This window comes from Megalops cyprinoides, chromosome 4 (assembly GCF_013368585.1).
Source record: "Megalops cyprinoides isolate fMegCyp1 chromosome 4, fMegCyp1.pri, whole genome shotgun sequence".
Taxonomy (NCBI): domain Eukaryota; kingdom Metazoa; phylum Chordata; class Actinopteri; order Elopiformes; family Megalopidae; genus Megalops; species Megalops cyprinoides.
The window spans coordinates 14,420,523-14,442,880 of NC_050586.1; the positions used below are offsets into that span (position 1 = coordinate 14,420,523).

At 42.2% G+C, this 22,358-nt stretch overlaps 1 protein-coding gene across 1 annotated transcript in view; it reads right to left on the bottom strand.

The window, feature by feature from the left end:
* Nucleotides 1-22,358, bottom strand: part of gpat2 (glycerol-3-phosphate acyltransferase 2, mitochondrial) — a 44,823-nt gene that overhangs the window by 11,132 nt on the left and 11,333 nt on the right. The window contains exons 2-9 of the mRNA XM_036526192.1: nucleotides 5,686-5,781; nucleotides 3,588-3,698; nucleotides 3,320-3,393; nucleotides 3,069-3,179; nucleotides 2,446-2,580; nucleotides 2,117-2,216; nucleotides 1,261-1,394; nucleotides 959-1,058 (exon numbers count right to left, since the gene is read on the bottom strand). Coding sequence (XP_036382085.1) covers nucleotides 959-1,058; nucleotides 1,261-1,394; nucleotides 2,117-2,216; nucleotides 2,446-2,580; nucleotides 3,069-3,179; nucleotides 3,320-3,393; nucleotides 3,588-3,698; nucleotides 5,686-5,781 — 861 coding nt within the window. The remainder of the gene's footprint in view (nucleotides 1-958; nucleotides 1,059-1,260; nucleotides 1,395-2,116; nucleotides 2,217-2,445; nucleotides 2,581-3,068; nucleotides 3,180-3,319; nucleotides 3,394-3,587; nucleotides 3,699-5,685; nucleotides 5,782-22,358) is intronic.

Genomic DNA, 22,358 nt, shown 5'->3' on the forward strand with positions numbered 1-22,358 from the left:
GGACATGAGATCAGGGGAGAAAACAGGGAAAGGGTGAGAGAGAAAACAAGGACATTAACCTCACAAAAAGCAAAACTCATTTCATGTGAACGTATGCTGTGGGGCCAACTTGCGGTTTTTAGGATAAGATCAGCTTGCTCGTGAATCGCCATATGAACCCACTGCTTCAAAAGATGAGTGTTTACGTAACGGAGAGGGACACCAGAGGGGAGGAAATGACAGCAAACAATGGGAATGACAAGAGATATACAGGAATAAAAGATCAAAGAAAAGAGGCCAAGGAAATCAACGGACACAACAGTAAAAGGAGATTTACACAACACTATGTGACCATATCTGGCAAAAATCTGCCCTGCTGCATCTAAATAAGAACACAGGCACAAGCTGTCTCCCCCCGCCATAAATGATCAAATTTATTTCTATTATGCGCCGCTTCCCCTTGAAACAGCTCCTCCTGTAGCTTCTGATTTGACTTATTTCCGGATGAACCGAGGCAGCAGCGCAGCAGCAGAAAACCTGCTCTCAGCAGCCCTTTTCTCCTATAAAGCAAATGCCATTTTCATAGACTGCATAATGCAGGCCAGGCAAAACCGGGCCCGCCGTCTTGAGGAGCACGATAAGCTCGTCTCTTTCAGACACTGTGGACACTGTGTGCAGCACCTTTAAACTTTTCAAATCTATACGGTATATGCATGTAAAAAAAAAATACCACAGCTCTGTCCGCAAATTCAAACCCGCAGTTCTTCCCGGTTAAAGTCTGTACCTGCATATCGCCAACAACATTGTGGTCATGTTACTGAACATGTAACAAAAACTCATGGGTCATTTATGCATTGGTAATATATTTTAATTGTGTATGTTGCTTGCAGGTCACAAAGGGTCTCAATTTTTTCTCTTTGAAAAGATCACTAAAGCTTCTGCAAGGCACTTTCAAGTGATCAAATGGATGCAGACTCACAGCAGTCATGAGTGGTCCATATAGGCTGTCCCTCTCTGCATCTTGCTCTGTGACTGGATGTGGAGGGCATAAGATAACACCCAACCTCTGAAGGACTGACCTGTATGGGGACAAACAGGAACTGCTGAGACCACATTGGACTGCCACATCCACAGGAGACAGAAACATGGGCACACATATTAACCACCATAGGCTACTTTCACTATGGGCTACGTGAGGCAGACAGGTCAGTGTTAACATAAAGGTGTTAACAGAGTGCACTCTGGTAAGAATCTATTGGAAGAGAATGGAGGCCCAGGTACCTTAGCCAAGTGTTGCCCAGCCGGAGGTGGCAGATAGTGTAGGGGACCCTAAGGTTGTGACAGAAGAGGACCAGCGGTACCAGGATGTAATCCAGACTGCACTGTCGCACAGACACAAGCACCAGGGGGGCCTCCTGCAAAACCCAAGAGGGCGCAAATCCTTGTCAGCATCTCCAGACCTGCTGCCAACTGAGAGAGCTCATGCCACACAATAACTGCAGCTCTCACAATAACCACTCCAGAGACTGCTCTTAAGAAATCACACAGCGGAGACAGCGGGAACAGAGCGGGACAGAATTTTCAGCTGAAGAAAAACACTTGCCTGTGATGCCATTAACTGAGAAATGCTTTCATCATTTACTGAAAAGTAATTCAGCCTAAAGAGTACTGGGTCTGATACTGGCTGGTGGAAACAACTTCAAGGTACCCCTCCAGGGACCACTTCAGAAATGGAGGGAGCAGCTGGAGAACCCGCCAGAGCTCTAGTCATCTGGTTGCACCATTTTGGTATTATTTTAATTATTAGCCTGAATGATTCCAAGAACAAATCAATGCTGTACCAAACTCACTTCAAGGCATCACAAAGCTTTAAATCAAAACCTTTGAGTCGAGCAAAGGGTGTAAATGATGGAGTTTTAAGCTGCGTATGGCATTTCCCCCTCGCTCTGACCAAGCCTGTGTTGTGTCCTCTGGGGCAGTAATATTTGCTGAGTGAGTCACTTCCTGCGTCCTCACCCCACAGGATGGGTCTGGCCGGGTGTTCAGCACCAGCGCAGAAGGGAGAGATGCATAAAGGATGAGTGAAAAAGCGTGAGGGCAGGGGTTGGGGGGAGGAGAGGTGGTCAGGGCACTGTACCAGCTGTGAAGCTCTGTGGAGCGCGTCCAGTTGGCTGAGGTTGACCTGCACACTGCAGAACAAGGCGCTCAGGAGCTTGAGCAGCATCCAGCTCATCACCCTGACGAAACGGGCGAGGGAGACGGGGAAAAATGGGAAGGAGGAGGTTAAAGAACATGGCGAAACTTGTGGAGCAAAAGAAGTCTGTAAGGAAAGGACAACACAAATGGCAAAAGACTCTAGCAGGAGGGGCCATACACACAAATACCTATTGCACAGCTTTACCAATATGCACACACACACACACACACACACACACACACACACACACACAGACAAGGCAGACAGACCGGAGCAGCCACGGTGAGATGCGGGTGTCAATGCTGTGGAGGATGTGAGCGGCTTGGCCCCTGGTGGTGAGCATGAGGCGCTGCCCGTCGTACTGCTCCAACACGTTGCGCGCGAGGGAGAGCGCCTTCTGTACCCTGCCGCGCGGAAAAGGACGGCAGTCACAGGATGAAACCCGTTTGGGAGAACAAAGGCGGCGTTGTGAACGGCAGAGCACACGCACGCACGCTAACGAAAACAAGCTTGTTTTGCCTTCCTAGTATAACACTCTACTGTAATGTTCAACAAAAAGGTTATTCAAAGGTTAGGCCCATACTGAATTAAAGCCTGAAGCGAAAGAGGGTGAGGAGAAGGGGGGGGATGAAGACGGAGACAGTGAATAAATATAGAGACAACGGAACAGATGGGGACTGAACTACAGGAGAGTACTCCATCTCAATGCAATCTACATTCCTGTAAATTTCGCTATCCCTCACCGAATTCAATTCAATTCAGATGGCCTTCCTTTGGCTGGTAATTAATTGCACGTTGCAAAAGCACTTCAGCCACAGAAGCACAATCTGAATCACCACCCACCCCACCCTATCCCTCCCCCTGCCTCTGTCCCTCCCTCCCCCTCTCTCACCTGCTGCTGTTCCTGATTCTGTCCAGTCTGTCCGCAGCGGGATCGGGGTACACCCTGCACCCCGACACAAACAGCACACAGCACAGTCGCCGCACCAACCAGCCCCGGAACCTGGCGGACGGAGGAGGGAGGGGACAGGACAGGGATGGGAGGAGCAGGGAAAGAAGAGAGGAGAAGAACACAAAAACAACACCGGATTTTCATCACAATTATTTGAGGTTACATGAGATGGGACTGGGGTGTGTCTGTACCTGGTCTGTGTCTCATTCACACAGAGCAGATCCTGATAGCCCAGGAAAGGTGACGTCCTCAACAGCTTCCACCCCTGCGAGACAAAGCCGCAAGACAGGGTCCCCTCAGAAGTAGCGACAGACACTCTCTCCCCTTTCTGGCGTTTTCCGGATCACTAGCAGAGTCAGAGCTCTGGGGAGCGACTGCAGAGTCTCACTTGCTTAAGTGATCCCATCAGATGTGCAGAAAATCTGCTCACCCAACCACCCCCAGCCCCTTCCCTCTCACCAGGCTCTTGGGGGTACACTGGTGGCAGCACTGGCCCACCACTGGCCTGAACTTCCCCAGGAACGGAGTTACTGGCTTCAGCTTCTTCTTGATCTTGGCTGCCCATGACAGCTGAGGGGAAAAGGGTACACTGGTGAACACTGTACATATGCTGCAAAATGAAACACACCTGACTCCAACTGCAAATCAGCTCATTGAGATAAATAGATAGACAGGCTAATACTATTGACCCTGTTGCTTGGCTATGCTGAGGGCTAACTGAGCTTATTACTTTTGGTTGATTCAAGTCTGTAAGTAACACTGCTTTGGCTTAGTGCTGTTAGTAAGAGGAAGAAACTATGGAGTCAGAGGTCGCCTCCTCTGAATGTGTTTCAAAATACATTCTGAACAGCCATGAAATGGGCTGAAACTAAGAATAGTAAGAACACAGTGTTCAATGAATAGCTATTATTTTTGCTATTGTATAAAATCAGTTTGGATTACACATGAATTGACTCACCACACATTAATGTTCCAATTGTGGATAACCTTGCAGGTTCTCACCGCATTTGCATATCTAAAGATGTCTTTTTATTTAGACTTCATCAGGTATGTCAATGGCTCAGTGGATACCGACATCAATTGCTGAAAGTGCATGACAGATTTTGAGACCCAGCTCCAACAAATCTGTTGATAGACTTTACAGAAACCCATTGAGAACATTCAGATGAAAGGTTCCACTTCCACTGAGGTCAGTTCCAGCAAGAATATTAATCAGTGCCTAGTTGGCCCACTACATTCTCAATGACAAATCAATGAGTTAGAGCTTCAGACAGTGGTTAAAGACAAACAGACCTATTACACTACAGCTGCAGAAGACCTCAACATAGTTACAGGCATGTGAAATCTTACATATTGCCAACAAGTACAACTAAGAATCACTCTCTCTTTCACTCTCATTAAATCACTTTCTTGTTCTCAGTTTATACTGCTGTTACTCACTGAATTCCAGTAATTAAAAAGTTTGAATTGAAACAGAAAAACAGCAACCTGTCTTCCAGCACATTCTGCTTGCAAATTCTAATCACAAAATTAACACCTTTTTTGAATTATAATCAAGTAACAGCAGCTTTGGTAACTTAATGTTTTTTTTTCCCCTCAGAAAAGCAGGTAATTACCATAGCTGGTGCGTGTGGGTGTTTGTGTGTGTATGTATGTGTGTGTGCCCGTGCGTGTGTATGCGTGTCTGTGTGTGCATGCTGATCAGTGGAGAGAGCTCCTCTCGAGCTCCACCAGGACACCTTCTGCTAAGCAGGTCCCACAGAGCTGTGAGGGTGGTTTACTGACAAGCGCATCTTTCCACTCAAAGCTCAGTTTGGAAGAACTCCCAGATTCAGACTACAAACATCCTGTTAACACCTGTGCCGCATTGCTGGAGGTTAGGAACTTGCAATGTTCAAGGCTCAAATCCCCTTTGTGTACAGGTGGACTGGGGTGTCTCTGTTGAGAGGCCTTCTGTGTAAACCACACTTCAAGAGCTAAACCGTACTCTTAACTTATGATTCATCCTCGGCTCACAAACAGAACATCATGATTCTCTACGGATACACTTGTTAAAATAAAAAAGAATAAATTCCACACTTATACACAAAAATATACTTAGCAGATGCCAGGCTGAAATACCAATGGGGCACCAATGAAAAATGGACAGGGTGGTATTAAAGAAAAATAAGCCCAATCCTCACTGGTATGGCCTTTTAGGTACTACAATAAGCCCAGACCCTTAGGTCCTGGGTGGAGCATGCCTGGTGAAGGGCAGAGCTAACTTCAGTGGAATATTTTCGATGCCACTGGCGTCCCAACACAATGTTTGCAATCTATTTAGCTTCAAGGGGAAGGAGGGTGAAGTGAGGTAAAACCGCCCTACAGAGCAGTTTCATCCATGCTAGTAAACCCTCATATAAATTAAGAATCAAAGCAGAGCAAAGAATTCACTTGGGATACAGACTGAAAATACCAAACAACCTGTGAATGTTTAGACTTAAGCGCCTGCAGCTGGTACAAGTTAAATGAACTTCAGCAGTACAACAGGACGGGAGAGAGCGAGGAGGAGTCTTACCGCTGGGCGTTTTGGCAGCGAGACCTGAGTGCAAGCTGTCTCCCCTTGGACATCTCCTCCATCGGGCAGCATGTCTGTGGTTGGTCTGACGGAGGTCTGTCACTGAGAAATGAATCTGCTTACAGGATCACCTGAGAGAAGGGGTGAACAGAGACGCTTTCTTCCATTCTCAAGGTACTGCGAAGAAACACGCTCACACGAAAAAACTCGAGCAAACATACACACACATACATACTTCACTAGAGAAAAAATGCCTAGCACAGACAGGCCTCACACAGGCACCTGGCACGAGTATACTTACAGCACGTAAAGTATTGCAATAAAGATACACAAGGCAGGGTTTCCAATCAATGCGGTAGGACTAAATAACACCAAGGCAATAACTGCAGCTAAGTATATCGGAATCAAATGGTTTATCTGTAGCCTACAATATTACTCCCAAAGTAATAACTAGATGAACAGCCATCCATATCTCAATCACAATAAGGTCAAAGACCTGAACTCAGCAGAACAGTCCAGGCAGGTGAAGGAAGATACTTTATAAAAAGGGACTGCTGGAGAATTTAAACAGAGCCAGCTTTATTATTAAAGAAATTATCTCAGCAGATGAGGCATTATCTTGGTTAGCCAGAAAGCAGTCAATACAGAATAACAAATGTCACAGTCTATGTGAGTTGACTATGGGTGTTGACTAAATTTTCCTCCTTTCTATGAGACAAGGGTCAACGGCAATAGTTACTGTCCACCAATCTGCTCTCCCACCTCCTCCCATCCACACAATTTTCACAGCCAGCTCACACGGGAAAGGAAAAAGACTTTAAAAAAATCAGAAATTAGGCACAGAACCAAGAGGCTCAAAATCATTTCTCATCCTCTAATCCCTTCAATACAATCTGAATTCTCCTATTTATATTGTCTACATCTCTTTCAGCTCCTCATTCTCTTTACTTCCAATTATAGCACATGACCTTACATTCTTCTTGTCTTGTGCTGATAACGGGTTCTATTGACTGCGATAATGATACCGGGGCCTCCTTCGCCTCCCAAAATGGTATGGATGCACTTTAGCCTACCAAGTTCCATCATCACAGTTCATCACATCCAAAGGACTAACCATTCATAATGGAGAGCTAATCCCTCAAAGCAGAGCTCTCTCAATCGGGGCTGTTCTAACGTTATACACGTAATCAGAGTATACACGTGACATGTGCTGGTACAGTTAACGGGATTAAAGAACATCAGCTGTATACCAGCCAGTAAAACGGAGTATGCAATTATCCAATATGCATATACACTTTCCACCCTATCCGATACAGCATATCACTTTCCACCCTCACACCTTTCATCTCTCCTCTCACCCCATTTTCTCATCTTCTCCTTTATGCAAGGATGAACAGCTTTAATAGACCAAGAAAGATAAAAAAAAAAACTGAAAATCTGAATGGATGGGAAGCATGGGGCTGATGGGAAGCAGTGACCAGTTGCTGGAGATGGATGGGCTACGGCGGCGTCTTCTTTAGCTCTGGCATACTGCAGGGCTGCACGCTGAGTCACAACCAGCACCGGTGGGTGGGCACAGGGCTGCCACAGAGACATTGGAATTGAGGCAGTCTGCTCCATATTAGCACACACACACACACACACACACACACACACACACACACACACACACACACACACACACACACTCTCTCCCTGAAAATACAAACCCTGACAAAAAAATAAACTTCAAACATTCACTTCACCGTTTATGTGCAAACAAGTCTGCAATCCTCACATTAAAGTCTGGTCAATATGACATTTTTTGTAAGGTTACAAAGTTTTGACCAAGTTATGACATAGCCTTACGAAAATGTCATATTTAAATGATGCCCACAAGCAAAGTGATGGAGAATCGAGTGACTTAAGTCAAAAAAAGTTAAGCTTTCTACTGAAATACACAGTTGTTTGCCACATTGTTATGATTTCAAACATATCACAACACTGAGACTGAAAAAAGGGGCTCAAAACATGAGAAAAATATCATCTTTCATCCTATGGGGCAAAGCTGTATAATAAAGAAACTTGCAGCACCAATAATAAAAGTGCTGAAACTTGCAATGAGAGGACTGCAGGTGAATCAAAATATACTGAGCGTGGAGCTCAAAACTCCTCAGTTCAGCCTACTAGGCAACATTAATGGCAGCAATCCAAACAAGCCCTTCCCTTCAGCTTTTGTTCCCTTTATCTCATACAGTTTTGTTATCGGTCTGTCCTGTCAGGATACAATTGATCGGGTGTCTCGTATCGTGATATAAAACATCACATCTGGCTTTTTCCCCACAGACAGCGAGTGCTGTTCTTAAAATATACAGAAAGGCATCTAAGGGAACCTCTACCCAAGACTCAGAGTCCAATGTGGCCAGGACTAGGTAAGGCATCAACATAAGCCATGCTGCTTCAGGTTTAAAATTCTTCACAATTCTTTAGATATAATGTCTACCATCATACTGATTCAGCTTCTTCATCTCCTCTAATGGGGCTAACAAGTCGTGTATGAATGCCCTGTGGTTTCATATATGACTAAAATCATGCATGAATGGAAAACCTATTTTGACTGTGAATATGAATCCCTTTCATTAAAATCACACGTGGACACTCTGATGATCTGATGAACAGTCTCTCGAGAAACTCTTTCAGGCAATTCAGGGATATTACTTAATTACTGGTTCTTTCAGATCACTACTGGTGTCAGTCTCTGTGTATTCCTTTTAATGCCATCGCAAGTGGATGCATGATTGGATGCAGCAAAATCATATCTCTCATAAAACTATTAGACACACCAGGTATACTACTTAAATGCAGTTTCATTTTCATCCCCAAAGTGCTTTGCCTGCCACAGAATTTCCCAGCAACCAGCTCTGAGCCACGCACGGTATGTTATGTTTGAGGATATCAATTACATCACGCTTTTTGCTTTTGGGAATCATTACACATACCGCATGAACACTTTAGATTTCCACAAGAAGAAGAATGTGATTAAGAAACGTTTGCTGGACTTTGATTGCAGCAGGCATTTACTGATGCACAAAAGTAAGCCTATTTTGGGGTTGGATGGGCTGAGCTTCAGACTGTTATGAAACAAGGAGAGTACAGTGTAAAAACATATTGCGCAACCACATACTAATGAAATCTACAGATTAATGTCATGATGCATCTTTCCAGGACCTGGAATGCTGGTGCTTTATAAATTGTTCAGGGTTCATACTAAGGCAACGCACTAATTAGTCACGAGTCACTGCTGCCACAAAGTAATGAAAGACAAGAACGATGGGAAAAAGAGAGAGTGGAAGGGCGGTTAGAGGAATGAAGGTGAACTGGAGAGGGGCTGGAACAGGCTATGAATACAGATCAGAGAGGGAACGGGGTGAAAGAGAGGCACTCAAGAGAAAATCGGTGACGTTGTGATTGCGCGCAGCATGAGTCACCTCTAGGAGCCTGTGCGTGCGTGCGCGTGTGTGTGTGTGTGTGTGCGTGTGTGTGCGTGTGTGTCTCTACGTACGCAAGCATGTCTGTGTGTGAAAACGCATACAAACGTGTATATGCATGTGTGTGTGTGTGTTTGTGTATTCTTCTGCATGCATGTCTGTATGTATGTACACAAACGTGTCAACAAGTGTCTGTGTTGGTGTGTGTATCCATGTGTGCTTACGCACGCATGTACGTTAAATAAGACCGACCCATACTGCCAGAACAGATTAAGTGTACTTGGCTCTCACACCCTAGTGATCTTTATCAGCTTGTTCAGCAGATTTCCTCATCCATTTTGACTTAATTGGTTTTCACGACTGCACGTAACACGCAAATCAAAGACAGGTGCAGAGCAGAATGTTGACAGCAGATCACAGCAAAGAGGTTGCACCATAGGCGCATGCTGCTGGTATGAGGGGGGAGGACACAGTGGTGCTTGCGTTTCTTTTGTGGAGGTGAGAGAACGTGTTAGTACACAAGGGGACAAAAGCACAGCTGAGGTGAACCCAGCTGAGTGCTGGGTTGGAGAAGGAACCACTGCGCACCGTGTGTCAGTGCACTGTTCCTGGATCAGTTCTCGCATCCAGGTCAGACGTAGGGCAGAGGCGTGGGTGGCTAAGAGATTGGAGGATCATGATTGAAAGAAGTGTGCTATTTTTACAACCACTTTTCACCCACTCATGCATCTAATCACATAACATGTCTGTTTACTGCTACCGTAACACTAGATCAACAGCCATTAAATTGCCAGCCTCTTGGTTACAGATGGATAATGCACAAAGCAATGGTTTTTACAACTGTATTCTAGCTTTTCTTTGTGAGAACGGTTTTCTCCAATTACACTACATCCTAAAATGAACAATCTGATCAGGGCTTTTTTATGCATATGCTTCAGAGGCCCGCAAAAGCAGAACGTGACACGTAGTTCAGCGTATGTGTTGCCATTGCCAGACTTGATCTCGTTTTCACGAGAGGGCTGTTACATAACATCATTAAAACGGCTCCTGCGTTATCCTCTAATCCCTAATCCACAAATTAACACCCCTTTCCCTAGTCATTCCATCATTTGTTTCATCTTCCACCTTCTCCTCTGAGGCAGGTCAGCGCCCTGGGAGCTACAAATCGATGGAAATGCTCACTTGGGGGACATAATTAATGTGGGAACCCGAAGTCTCTGGAAAGGCAGTTAAACTAGGACACCGCTGCACTGGAACCTTTTGGGTGCTTAATGAGCTCTGTTAATATGTCAATGAAGACACCGGAGGCTGACGTACAGCATGAGGCGGTCGTAAATCAATCATGGGACATCCCTACAGAGTTACACAGGCAGGCCCGCAGGTACGGGCATGTTGCATACCTATGCCTCAGGGATCCCCAGAATCTGCACTTCAGTTCATCATGCCTACAGAGCTTGTGTTTTTTATATTTTCAAGTTGGAGTAAAAGAAAGCCGAGATGGTAGCGACTGCCCAGTGGCTGGTACACTTTATTCATTTATTGTAATGATTTTTCCCTTTTATGTAACCCTTTTTTGATCTTTGCACTTACACAGCAGTGCTGAAATGATATAAATGCAATCCTCAGATGCTCTCACATGCAGTCAACAGTTATTTTTCACACTACAAGTCCTGCAGTGCTCTAAAGTGAAGTAAGCGCTAACTGACATCTAAAAACAATGACGTCTTGAGTACTTTCACATGTGAAATTCTTTCAAGGGCTTCAACAAAGGACAGCACTTTTTACAACTCTTGTGTCATTTGAACTTTAAATCGTGCCAGTCTGCATTACCTAAAATGCTCATGTTCTCCGTTATCTGCTGTCTAACAGCTGGTGAAAAACGAAGAGCACATGAATTTCATTATCTGAATTGCATCGATAGGAATAGCGCCTATTGTCATGCTGCTATTACGGGACTGATTGCACAAGCCCAGGATAAAGGCTGGGGACTCTAACACTGTGCAACTGCCTGAATGATTCATCTAATTAAACACTTTCCCTTAAAAACACTCTTAATGTGCAGCCATAGGCGAGAAATGACCCATTTCCCCCTAATTTTGACATAAAGGGAAAAACCCAGGAAGTTTCTGGGTGCAGTATCTAAAAAGAAGCCATTCATTTAACCTCAGTAAGTCTACTCCGAAAGCAATCATCTTTGATTCACTCTGGTCTGAAAAACAGTCATGTGAGTATCTAGCTTTAGAAATGGGATACCAGGCACCACATAAATGATGTTCTAGGGCTGGGCACTTTCCCACGTGAGATCTGAAATTAATCTAAAGTGCAATTGAAATGCTCTAGTCAGTGCATGTGACATGTTGCAAAGAAACTGTCATGCAACTAGAGAACAAGCGTTTCTTGTTTAATACATACGTCCTTCATGAACATGAATTGGCCCACAAAAGGGTAGGAAAACTCAACGAACATGTTTCTGAAGCATCACATGCTTTTTATGTTCATGATGCATTCACGCATTTAAAAAAATGAACCCATGAAGAATGAACGCACAGATGATAATGGTTAACAATACCATATCAACTGTAATACCAATTAAAACATTCTCTCCAATTGTTATATATTGTTATAGTTTCTAATCAAATTTCACTTATTAAAGCATTGTCCTGCTTTCACATTACTTTCTTGTCACTCTTACTCATATTAAAACACAATTATATCAGAATATTCTTCTTCAGCTTTTAAATGGTTATTTTTGTTTTGTCAAAATATTTACTTGAATAACTAAAATGCTTGAATAAATGCAAGGATTTTAAATTTTTTCTTAATTTTTTATTGCTTTTTGATAGCCCTCCCAAAAAGGAGAGCAATAGCTTTTCTCCATTTAGATTAAATGCGCTGTCACTGTTTTGCAGAGCTCATTATTTTTGAGGAATTCGCAGATTATTCAAACATGTTTAAATATTAATCTTAAATCAGTATTGTTTAAAAAGTCACAAAAAGTTTAGAATATGAGTTATGTGTGTAGCTTGAAATCAAGAAATGTACCCCACAGGTAAATGATAATGTCTTTACAACTGAGCGCTGATAAATCATTCACCAGTTTCCTTATTGCACTCCCATTTTTTGCTGAATAGTGCATAAAAATGTGGTGAGCACTCTGATGTTATTACATAAATGTCACACGTCTCTGCCAAAATTATGACCAACTGCGGTAGAACTTACTGTAGTCAGGGCAGAATTGATTCCTTATCGGTTTCACAAAGCCATAAACAGTACTGACAGATTCTTTATTTTATGCATCATTTGCATGAGTTCTTGTCCAAGTGTTAGTTTTTACTGCTCTACAAATATCCGATTCTTTCTATTGCCATTGACAGAGCTGCACAAAAGCTGAACTGATAAAGAAAAGGAAACTAATAATTTCCCTTACAGTTACAGTGAGAATGTAAACTGCTGAATATTTATAATACAGATAACCCTGCCAGGATACTTTTATCCAGAAAACTTCTGAAGTGACCAAAATGGTTATGCAAGGTTGTTGTGCATCCACCCCCTTCGGCCTTACCATTTTATGATTTACGACATGCCGTTTCAGACCGGACGCTTTGAGCAGATGAACCTTTTGCTTGTTGCGTAACAAGGGCAGCGAGTATTATTAGCAATGTATATCATTTTAGATTCTGTGGGATGATAATCATCAAACAGCTTTTCACAGAGACAAGGAGGCTTTTCCAGATTGCTCTCAACTAATAAGTACTTATCTAAATAAGCACTCTTTATAATCATCTAGGTACGACAAGCTGGTTTAGCACTACTTTAATGAAGAGTATACTTAGTCATATGTTGCACATCATGTTGCTATGTGTGAGAGCATTTCTTCATGCATTATGCAACAGGAAAATATAGTCTGATGAGACTGAAGAATACTTTCCGGAAGAGCAGCACGTTATTTTATGCCATTAACTACAAGCGTGAATTAATTGTGCCCATGGTGTGACGTGGTAGGGCTAATGAGTAACTGCATCAGTGTCACACAAGTACAAGCAAAACAATCAACTACCAAAATAAAGGAAAGCTGCAGCACCTTATTAGGGCGGTGGGCCACCATGAGCCATCAGAACAGCTTCAATGAGCCTTGGCACAGATTCTACCAGTGTCTGGAAATCTACTGAAAGGATGCAACACCATTCTTCCATGAGAAATTCCATCATTTAGCATTTTGCTGATGGAGAGTGCTGTCCTAGACGCCACTCCAGAATCCTCCATACGCGCTGAATTGATTGAGGCAGCCACAGGATATGATTTACACTGTTTTCATGCTCATCAAACCATTCAGTGACCACTCATGTCCTGTGGATGGGGGCACTGTAATCCCAGAGGAGACCACTTCCATCAGGATAGAAATGCTTCACCACAGGATGAATGTGACCACTCAGAATGGCTTTGTGCTCATTGGCATTTACCTTGCCGTCTAATGGGTTGAGCAAACCTAAACCAAGCCAGAAGAATGGATCCCACACCATAACAGAGCCACCTGTACCCTTTACCATGGGAAACAAGCACTCGGGCCTATAGCTTTCCTTTGACATGCATCACATACGCTCTTGTCCACTTGCTGAGGACAGGATGAAGGATGACTCATCTAACCATATGACTTTTTCCATCACTCAGTAGACCACATGCTCTTTGCACCACTTTACTTGCAAAGGAGCATTTTTGGGTGTAACGACAGGTTTATGCACTGCAACCCAACCACAGTATCCCTGTTCTTGGTACTTGCCATCTTGCCAGGCGTGCCACTGTTCCTCATGAAACATCAGCACGTTGAGCAGTCTTCCCAACTTAAGCCCCTATCAAATGTGCCCCAAGAATCACCCCTCGAAGTCACTGACATCTCTTCTTTTAGTCACGGTAGCGAAAATAATGGACAACTGGGCCTGCTCAGAATATTTATATGACCCCAAATTTGATGGAATGCTAACGAATGATTAGTATTAGTACTGTGTCCTCAAACAGACCTCAAACAGACCTTGCTCTCAGCTGAGAACTACTGTCTCATTGTGGAACTGTACACATCCTGTCCCCATACTGTCGCTATACTTACTGTATGCACTTTTGTACGTCACTTTGGATAAAAGCGTCTGCTAAATAAATAAATGTAAATGTAAAAATGTAAATGTAATGAACCACACCTGTGCCAAAGCACCATTTTTCAATATACTTTGTATCCCTCATTCACTTGGAAGTCTCCTTTATTTTGGCCATTACCTGTTGGTCAAGACAAGGGCAATTTAAGCAAACATATGGAATGAGGAGGAATAACACTGGCATCAGTTTGGTGAAAATTTTACCACAGACCAGGTCCATAACTGAATGATACGCATCCGTATAACATGTTCATATGGAGGCCCCATGTGTATTCCATATGGCATTACAATGTACATGTTCTATCAAACATACACACTGTTGAAGGCAGTTAAAGCTCTGCCAACCTTATGCCAACAGCCCACAAAAACCCTTGCTTTTTCGGGACACATCTTAAGTTCAACAGCAAGTGGCTCAAAATCTCAGTTGGACCAGGAATGTTAAGTCTTCAGATGGAATTTTGGAGGGGAGGCTAGAGGAACGAGGAACGGAAAAAAGGAAATAGCAAAGGGATTAACAACCCACAGCTTGTACCTCCTGGTATACCCTGTGGATGACACTATCTCTACAAACAATCCCAGTAGGCTCACTTTCCTAAATACGCTACCTTATTTAGATAGAGTCCGGGGCCCTCATTCAAGGTGTGTTTAAAGATAACTGCTATTTAAGGGAAAGAAAGGTCAACCTGCTGCCAAATCCATTTCCATCAATGATATTTAAGCACAGAGAGGAAGTCTACATGACCTGTTGTGTACAGAACAGTCAGATCATCAAACCACAGAACGCAGCTCTCAGATAAGGAAACTGGGTAATTCCTACTTTGTCATGCTGATAAACATACAGGTTGGACACTAGTTAATCAAATGTAAAATCTGAGGCGCTCCATACGCACAACAACACACAGCCCCACAAAAGACCAGTGGTTCAGTGATAAATTTCAGGAATTTTTTTCCTGCATCAGTTACATGCTAATATGGAAGGGTTTACTTCAAGGTGGATATCTCCTCTCCTTTAGTGGTGGATGCTGTTTTGGTTTCAGATTTTTGCAGTTGAGATAATATTTCTCTCAAAACTCAACAAAATTTCACCTGAATATATCCCAGACAGTGCAGACAGCTTTTGCTTCAGGTGGGAAACCAACTGAGAAAAGAACAAGTACTAATAATAAAAGGTCCCATATCTGTGAGAACATTCAGTCCTGCTCATACAATCTGAGGCACAAACTTTTACGATTCAAAACATTGCATAGAGTATGTTTTAGAGCATCCAGACAATGCAAATACACCCAGTAATGTAATAATGTTGGAATTATGGAACCATTTCCCAAACATTATGGTCATGCTCTAAACTGAGATATGTGGGAGTCAGCCATCAATGTGATTTAATTTTGTATTGGCTCTGATGTACTGACCAACTCTCATTTTTGTCTTCTGGGGAATTTTGAATAGTAGACTTGGCATCAAAGAAAGTGCTGCGACTTAGCTCTAATAGCTGCAAAAATGGTAATTAACTCGAGATCTCTTGAGGTACTGTCAACTTCCCAGTCACTTAGAGATCTATCAAACTATACTGCATTACACTACATGGAGTAAACATAGCTATTAAGCCCACGAACCCATTAAGTTCAGTGACAAAAAGGAGAAAAAAAAAACATTTCCAGTTGATGATTATCTTGGCAAATACATTAGCCTCTTCTGGACATGTCACTTTCTATTTCATGCTAATCAGACTTTCAGATTTTTGTTGTTAAGTTAATGCTGGCTGCATGTCAGCACTTCTTAGTGGTTACTTTGAAACAGACAAAAACTTTGCTGGTCTTTAAGCCACCCATGAAGATCATATTTTACCACAACTGCGGGCACTTTAATGAATGAGAATTCATATTTTCTGTAAAATTAAGAGATTAATGTTACATAACACAGACACATGAACCGCATTTTTTTAAACTGTCACACTCAACCTGCTGTATGGTGCTTGGACTTAATGTGCTGTAACAACAAAATTCATATGGTTTACTCATTGCCTATGCATTCCAGTTCCTATTTGCACACTATATTAAATATTTAAATATTAACTGTGCATCAGCACACGCAGCATTATTTTTTAAAAGCATTCTGTTGTAGTTGGGCGTAAAGAGTACAACAGCATAAAAATCATTTGCATGCTGTAACATGTGAAATCAAACATATTGCATGTTAACTTCTACACTGACTTACAATTGCATTATATTGTAACATGTTAACTATATTCATCCCCCAGATAATTTATTTTTGCATATCCTACTCACAATATCTTGCATTCAGATTTTTCAATTGCCAAACACTGTTGTTCCTATTAAACCCAGCAAGCCCCCATTTAGCCCAGTAATCCATTTACAGAGACATGAATGCAGCCATTTTTTGCAGTTATTGCAGAAGAGTTAGAAAATGAACCTATATCATCTCATCAAATTTACTGTATGCAATAAATATGAGCTCTTACATAGCAGCTTCAATTGATTCACATCTGGTGCTCTTTTGTACAAAGCTATTTTATTTTTGCTTGGCTTCATTTCACTGGGACCAAGAAAACACATACAATTTTGCACAAACAAATTTCATTTTGCTTGCTTATTCCACTCGCTGCTACACACACCGCAGTATAAAACCACATGGCTGGTTTCATACTGCAACCTTTTCATCATTCTTGGTTTACAGACGACCTGCAGTGGAGGTTTTCTGGATTTCTGGTTCTCTACAGGTGAGATGGAGAATTGCTGTGTTCTTTTCTGTCCTGTGTGTGAAACCGGTGATTTCCGAAAGCAACTCGCAGAAATGGAAGATAACGAAACAGCGTTGCTTGCGTATGTCCGAGAAACAATCAATGAACCTTTATTTGGTAGAGTGCCCTTTAAAATCAAATTGTTACAGGGCACACTGCAGTCCTTCCACAGGGAATTTAAGAAATGTTTATAGATATGTTTATGTTATGTTCAGCTCTGTCCCAGCAATGTTATAGTCCCCAGTCTGGATCATAGCCAACTCCATCGGTAACAAGTTGTTCCCTTGGACAACTCAGTTGGAGGTCTGCTGTCCCGCCCACTAGCCTAAAATGACCTTTTAACAGTTTATTATGGGAGTGAGTAAAGTTGGACGGAAGTCCATATGAGTGCATCATTCACGATTTCTGGGAAAAGTCAATAAGCAAACCATGGGAAACTGTTTAGTTGACCGTACCAAATCAATAGCCTTTAAAATACTAATTTGCAAAATCTCGGTACAGGCAAACTACTTAACTAGCCACTTGCTTTAATTTTCCTGTATTCTAGGCCTATGCATCTTCACTATCCTTACGGTTCATCTTCATCCTACTTTCAGGCACATACTGTAAACCACATTAACTTCTGCTTGGATTTAGCCTCATTTCAGCCAGCTTTAGGTCATGTATTTTTAAGAGAGTAAGTAGATCGAGCGACAGTACTGATGAGGATCAGCTCTGCCCATTCTGTCCCTAGGGGAGGTATGCTCCAACTGAACAACCGAGGTAGCTGCAGGGACAACTGAAGAACACTGAACAACAGGACTCTCTGAGGTGCACTTACACATGAAAACAAAGTGGAGCCAGTGGGAAATGATAAACACAGAGACCTGCTGCCTTCCTAGAAAAAAGCTCACATTTAGACTGCAGATAATTTATTGGGGTCTTATGATCATTGCTATAAAATGCAGCTGAGCTGCCTAATACAATAAGAGATTAAATCTTAGCAGTGCGGAGGCATGTGAAGGTCATTAGGGATTCTCAGTAAAGCGGCCAACCTCGCCTCTGCGATCCAGACTCAGGCGCAGACTGAAGTTCCTCCAGCTCGTTAAAGGCACTAAAATGATGTAAAACATGTAAAAAAACAAAAACAAAATAACATTCTTGCAGCCCAGTAAAGAAAATTAGGGGAAAAAGAAAAGGATTTTTTTTCCACACAGGAGAATGGAAGGGTAGGAGATCAGACCCTGACAGTCACAAATGAGTGAGGAGAGGAAGGTACAAGGAAAAAAAAAACAGTATGAATATTTCTGTGTTTGGGCTGAATAACTGGTAGGATATCAAAATTAATGTCAAGCCCAATTTACAGCACAAGCATTACTTTCATGCTACAATCCATTTAGGGTCATCTTCAGTTGCTCAGTCCAATATGAGCATCTGTACACCTCTGTGGTCAATTGAGGTACCTGGCTGGATCACTTAATAACCATTTTTGAGGTGATTTTAATACAAATGAACCACTTAGACTCCAGGTATCAATAAGACATCAGTAAGTCACAGAACCTAATGACTACACTCCACACCGATTCCTGTTGGTTTGGAGTGCACCGAAAGCACAGCAAGACACACATTTTTAAAAACCTTGCAGGCGTCTGAAACAAAGATAATTTTGCTTTTGTTTACATGAGTCTAAACACACTTGAGCCCAGGTAATGGGCTCAAGTTAATGGCCAAGGTAATGGCGAGCTAGGGGCTTTCCCACGGATTAATTTGGATTTCCCCTGAGGACAGTCTGAGGATATCATGAAGAGATGGTCACTGAGTTAGCCATCAATCTGTGATGATTTACAGATATACCCGTTTTCAGAATTCCCCAGGATCCCCTGCATCTCAGAAGCCATGCAACAGCCTCTCTCTCTCTCATTCTTGGCAGTGAACACAGATGACACATTTAATTTAAAGCTACCAGTGAAGGGTGGGCTTGTAAAAGTCAAAATGTCTCTCACTCTTGCCTTCTCTCACCACTAATAACGTTTATTTTCCCCCTGACTGAGTCTAAACTCCATACCTCTCCCTCTTCCATGGATCTCTTCGTTTGTTCCCCGTCTATGGGTCACACTCTTATGTGTTTCTGTAATTCTATACACACCTCCAGGTGGGAAATTGCATTAAGATGGCTCGAGACAGAGAAATATGCAGTTCTGTCAGCAAGATTCTGAATAGTGCTGAGGTTACATTAAAACAAATTGAGGTTTATCACCAAAATGGCAAAATGTGCAATAACCTTCATTTTCCCCAGGTGAAAAATGGTGGAGTTAGCATTTCTTTATTTCACATTGGCAGTGGAAGGGAGAGAAGTGAACGCATACAGGTGACGTGGAGATACACTTACACTGGACGAAATCCATATTTCTACAAAACTCTGCTCCAAGACATACAGCCAAAGTAGCCACCTCACTTAAGTTAGTATCGTTACGAGGATATCATCTGTTCAGAATTATTTTTTCATTACAGGTGCATTGGCGAAGGCATTCTAAACTGCATGATTTATTCATGGGTTTTGCAGGGAGGAAATTTACTGTGGAACGCCCCTGAAGAGTGCAGCCATGCAGTGCACACGTACACACTGCATGACTGCAGTGCATAAGAGGGGACAACGTGCGTAAAACTTGAGACTTGCTGTATAACCCCCTAGGTAAGGCTAATGAGATCAATCCCCTGACCTCATAAGAACACATCAACACTTCCACCTAAAGCCTCCACAGGCCTTTTCACTGAGAATTTCATTCCATTCGTGTACACACAAGGCAATACGTCAGTCCGGGTAACACAACCAGTGATAATGGCTGCTCCACTTCATACACACCCACACTAACACAGTCACTGCGTGGCCATCCCCTTTGTCTTACCCCACTCGTTCACTACAGCATCAGAGCTATCTTAACATAAGTAAAACGCGCTTGGATAGGAGTTACACACACAGCACATCCTGCCCACCTTTGCCCACTCCGATTTGACACTCGCAGCGGGGAGATTATACCGCTAGATTCTTCAGGCAGGGTTAAGCCCAAAGAGGCAAAGGTCAAGGATTACAAAGATTCTGAGTATAACTCCATGTGGATTTTTACCCATGTAAGAGGTTCAGAAATGTTTCCTTTTATTAAAGCTTAGTGTTGTGTATCCTTATGAGATAAGAGTTTATGTGTGCAGAAGCACAGTTCAAAACATTTATTTTTTTTATTTGCTACTCTATTTAATTTGGATAATAATTCAAGTAATAAAGCTGTGTTCTTAGTGTTTCAGAATTTGAGTACTTATGTTCATCTTTAAACATTCAATATTGAGCAATCCTTTCAGAATCCATTGGAAATTTTGTTTTCATATGCCCTTTAAACAAAAAACTGAGAACTGGGAAACCATCTATACTATACAGTGTATGCAGTTCAACTATCTTCCAAATTTTAGCTTCTTTAAGGTGTACAATGGAACTTTTTTTTGCCAATTGTCATAATCAGAATCAAAAGTTAAATAGATTTTTTTGTTCATAGCTTACTGAATGGCGATTAAAAAAAGCTACTATTGAAAAGTTACTATTGACTACTTGTCATTCCATATACTTCTAATAAACACCTTATTTTGCTTGCAGGCAAGTTACTGCAACAAAACTGAGGTGGTTGTTGTTAAGTAAGTGTATAATTGTCCTAATTGTGCATATCTGTTAGGTCTGAACTTGCCAATAAATCCACTGAAGAAGCAGAGTCTGTTGCAGCTCAACAGACATGAGTTATAGCAGAGTGGTGGACAACAACATGCAAATGCCTCTGGCAAAAAAGGAAGAAAGGAGGAAAAAATGGAATATGCTGGCTGGAGGGGAAGGTCGCATGTACAACTTAGAGATGAATTTTGCAGAAGGGGAAAATATGAGAATACATGAGACTCTGAGACATGCTTGCTGTGGACTGGTAGGTGAAACTGTAGTTCACCAGCTTTCCAGCTATTATTTTGATTGTTGCATCCAGCTAGCCATTCAGCTATTAAAAAGGAGAAGACATCTAGTAATGTATATTTATCACTATCACTGATAATATGACTATAATCAATGTAAAATTACGATGGTTAGCTCCTTACGCTGGCTAGCTGCTTACAAAGATTGATTGACTGAACAATGAACATATCTAAAACCGCAATGCAGCTAAATATTTTGGAGAATCTGGATTCTTAGTTCTACTTTTCACTGAAGTCACTCGTCCTGCATGTCACTCCCATTTTTTCCAAGGTCACCTAACTAAGGTTTTAGTTAGTTGTTTCAGTTGTGATATTTACCAGATCTCAGGGGCAAAAGCAATTTGTGTTCTTATGAAATACTTCATATGAGCATTAAAATAGCAATGAGGGCATTAAGTCTTTAAACAGAACCATGAAAAAGTGTGTATCTGCACAATGAATAATTGGGGGTAATTATGAATGCAATTTGTAGCTACAGCTACAGTAAACTACCATGGCTTCTTTCACCAACAGTAATATCTGACATATTTCCTTAACTCAATCAAAATATTAGTAACTGTCTTATAGTGTCTAATAGTGACTGAAAAATAACAGTGAAATGTAGAGATATTCAAAGATGAATAGAGGGATTTACTATAGACCTGCTTATTTTCGATGTAAAAAATGACAAATTATCAATTTCTGGCAGATACAGGTGACAATTTAGGTGAAAAAACAGCTTTGAATTAATAATACCTGAAAATGCTCTCCTAAATATCAGAGAATAACAGGATGAAGGTAAGGTTTTTTAAAGTATCTTCCTCAGTATGGCTGTTGGTATAGCATTTTCTAGCATCCACCCCTAGGTCGAAATACGCATTGCTTGAAAATGCACCAAATGTACTGATATACACTTGAATATTACACAGCTGATGTGTCCTTCCCTGTGCTCCTCTCCCTCAGCTCTCTCTCTTTCAACTCCCTGCTTACTGCTTTGTCAATACCAGCAACTCCAAAGACTGGAGAGTAAAGACAGTAAGACACACACGACTGGCCTCCAAACCCCCCCCCCCCCCCCTCCCCCCCCACCGTTTCTATTTTATAGAAGAGGGTGACCTCGTTGGTGGCTGCCAGCTGCAGTAAGCAGGAGAGTATTTGCCGCTCCCAGAGTCAGCAGATGCCTGGAAACAAAGGCTCATAATTGCTGTGTCAAGCAACAGCATCCAAAAGGACTCAGCTCTCAATTTTGCTATAGTGAAAAGCAGTTCAATTACCAAGGCTGACAATAAACGTTTTGTTTAATCCACCTTCTAGTTTTCATTCTTTTACTTGGCTTCGAATGGA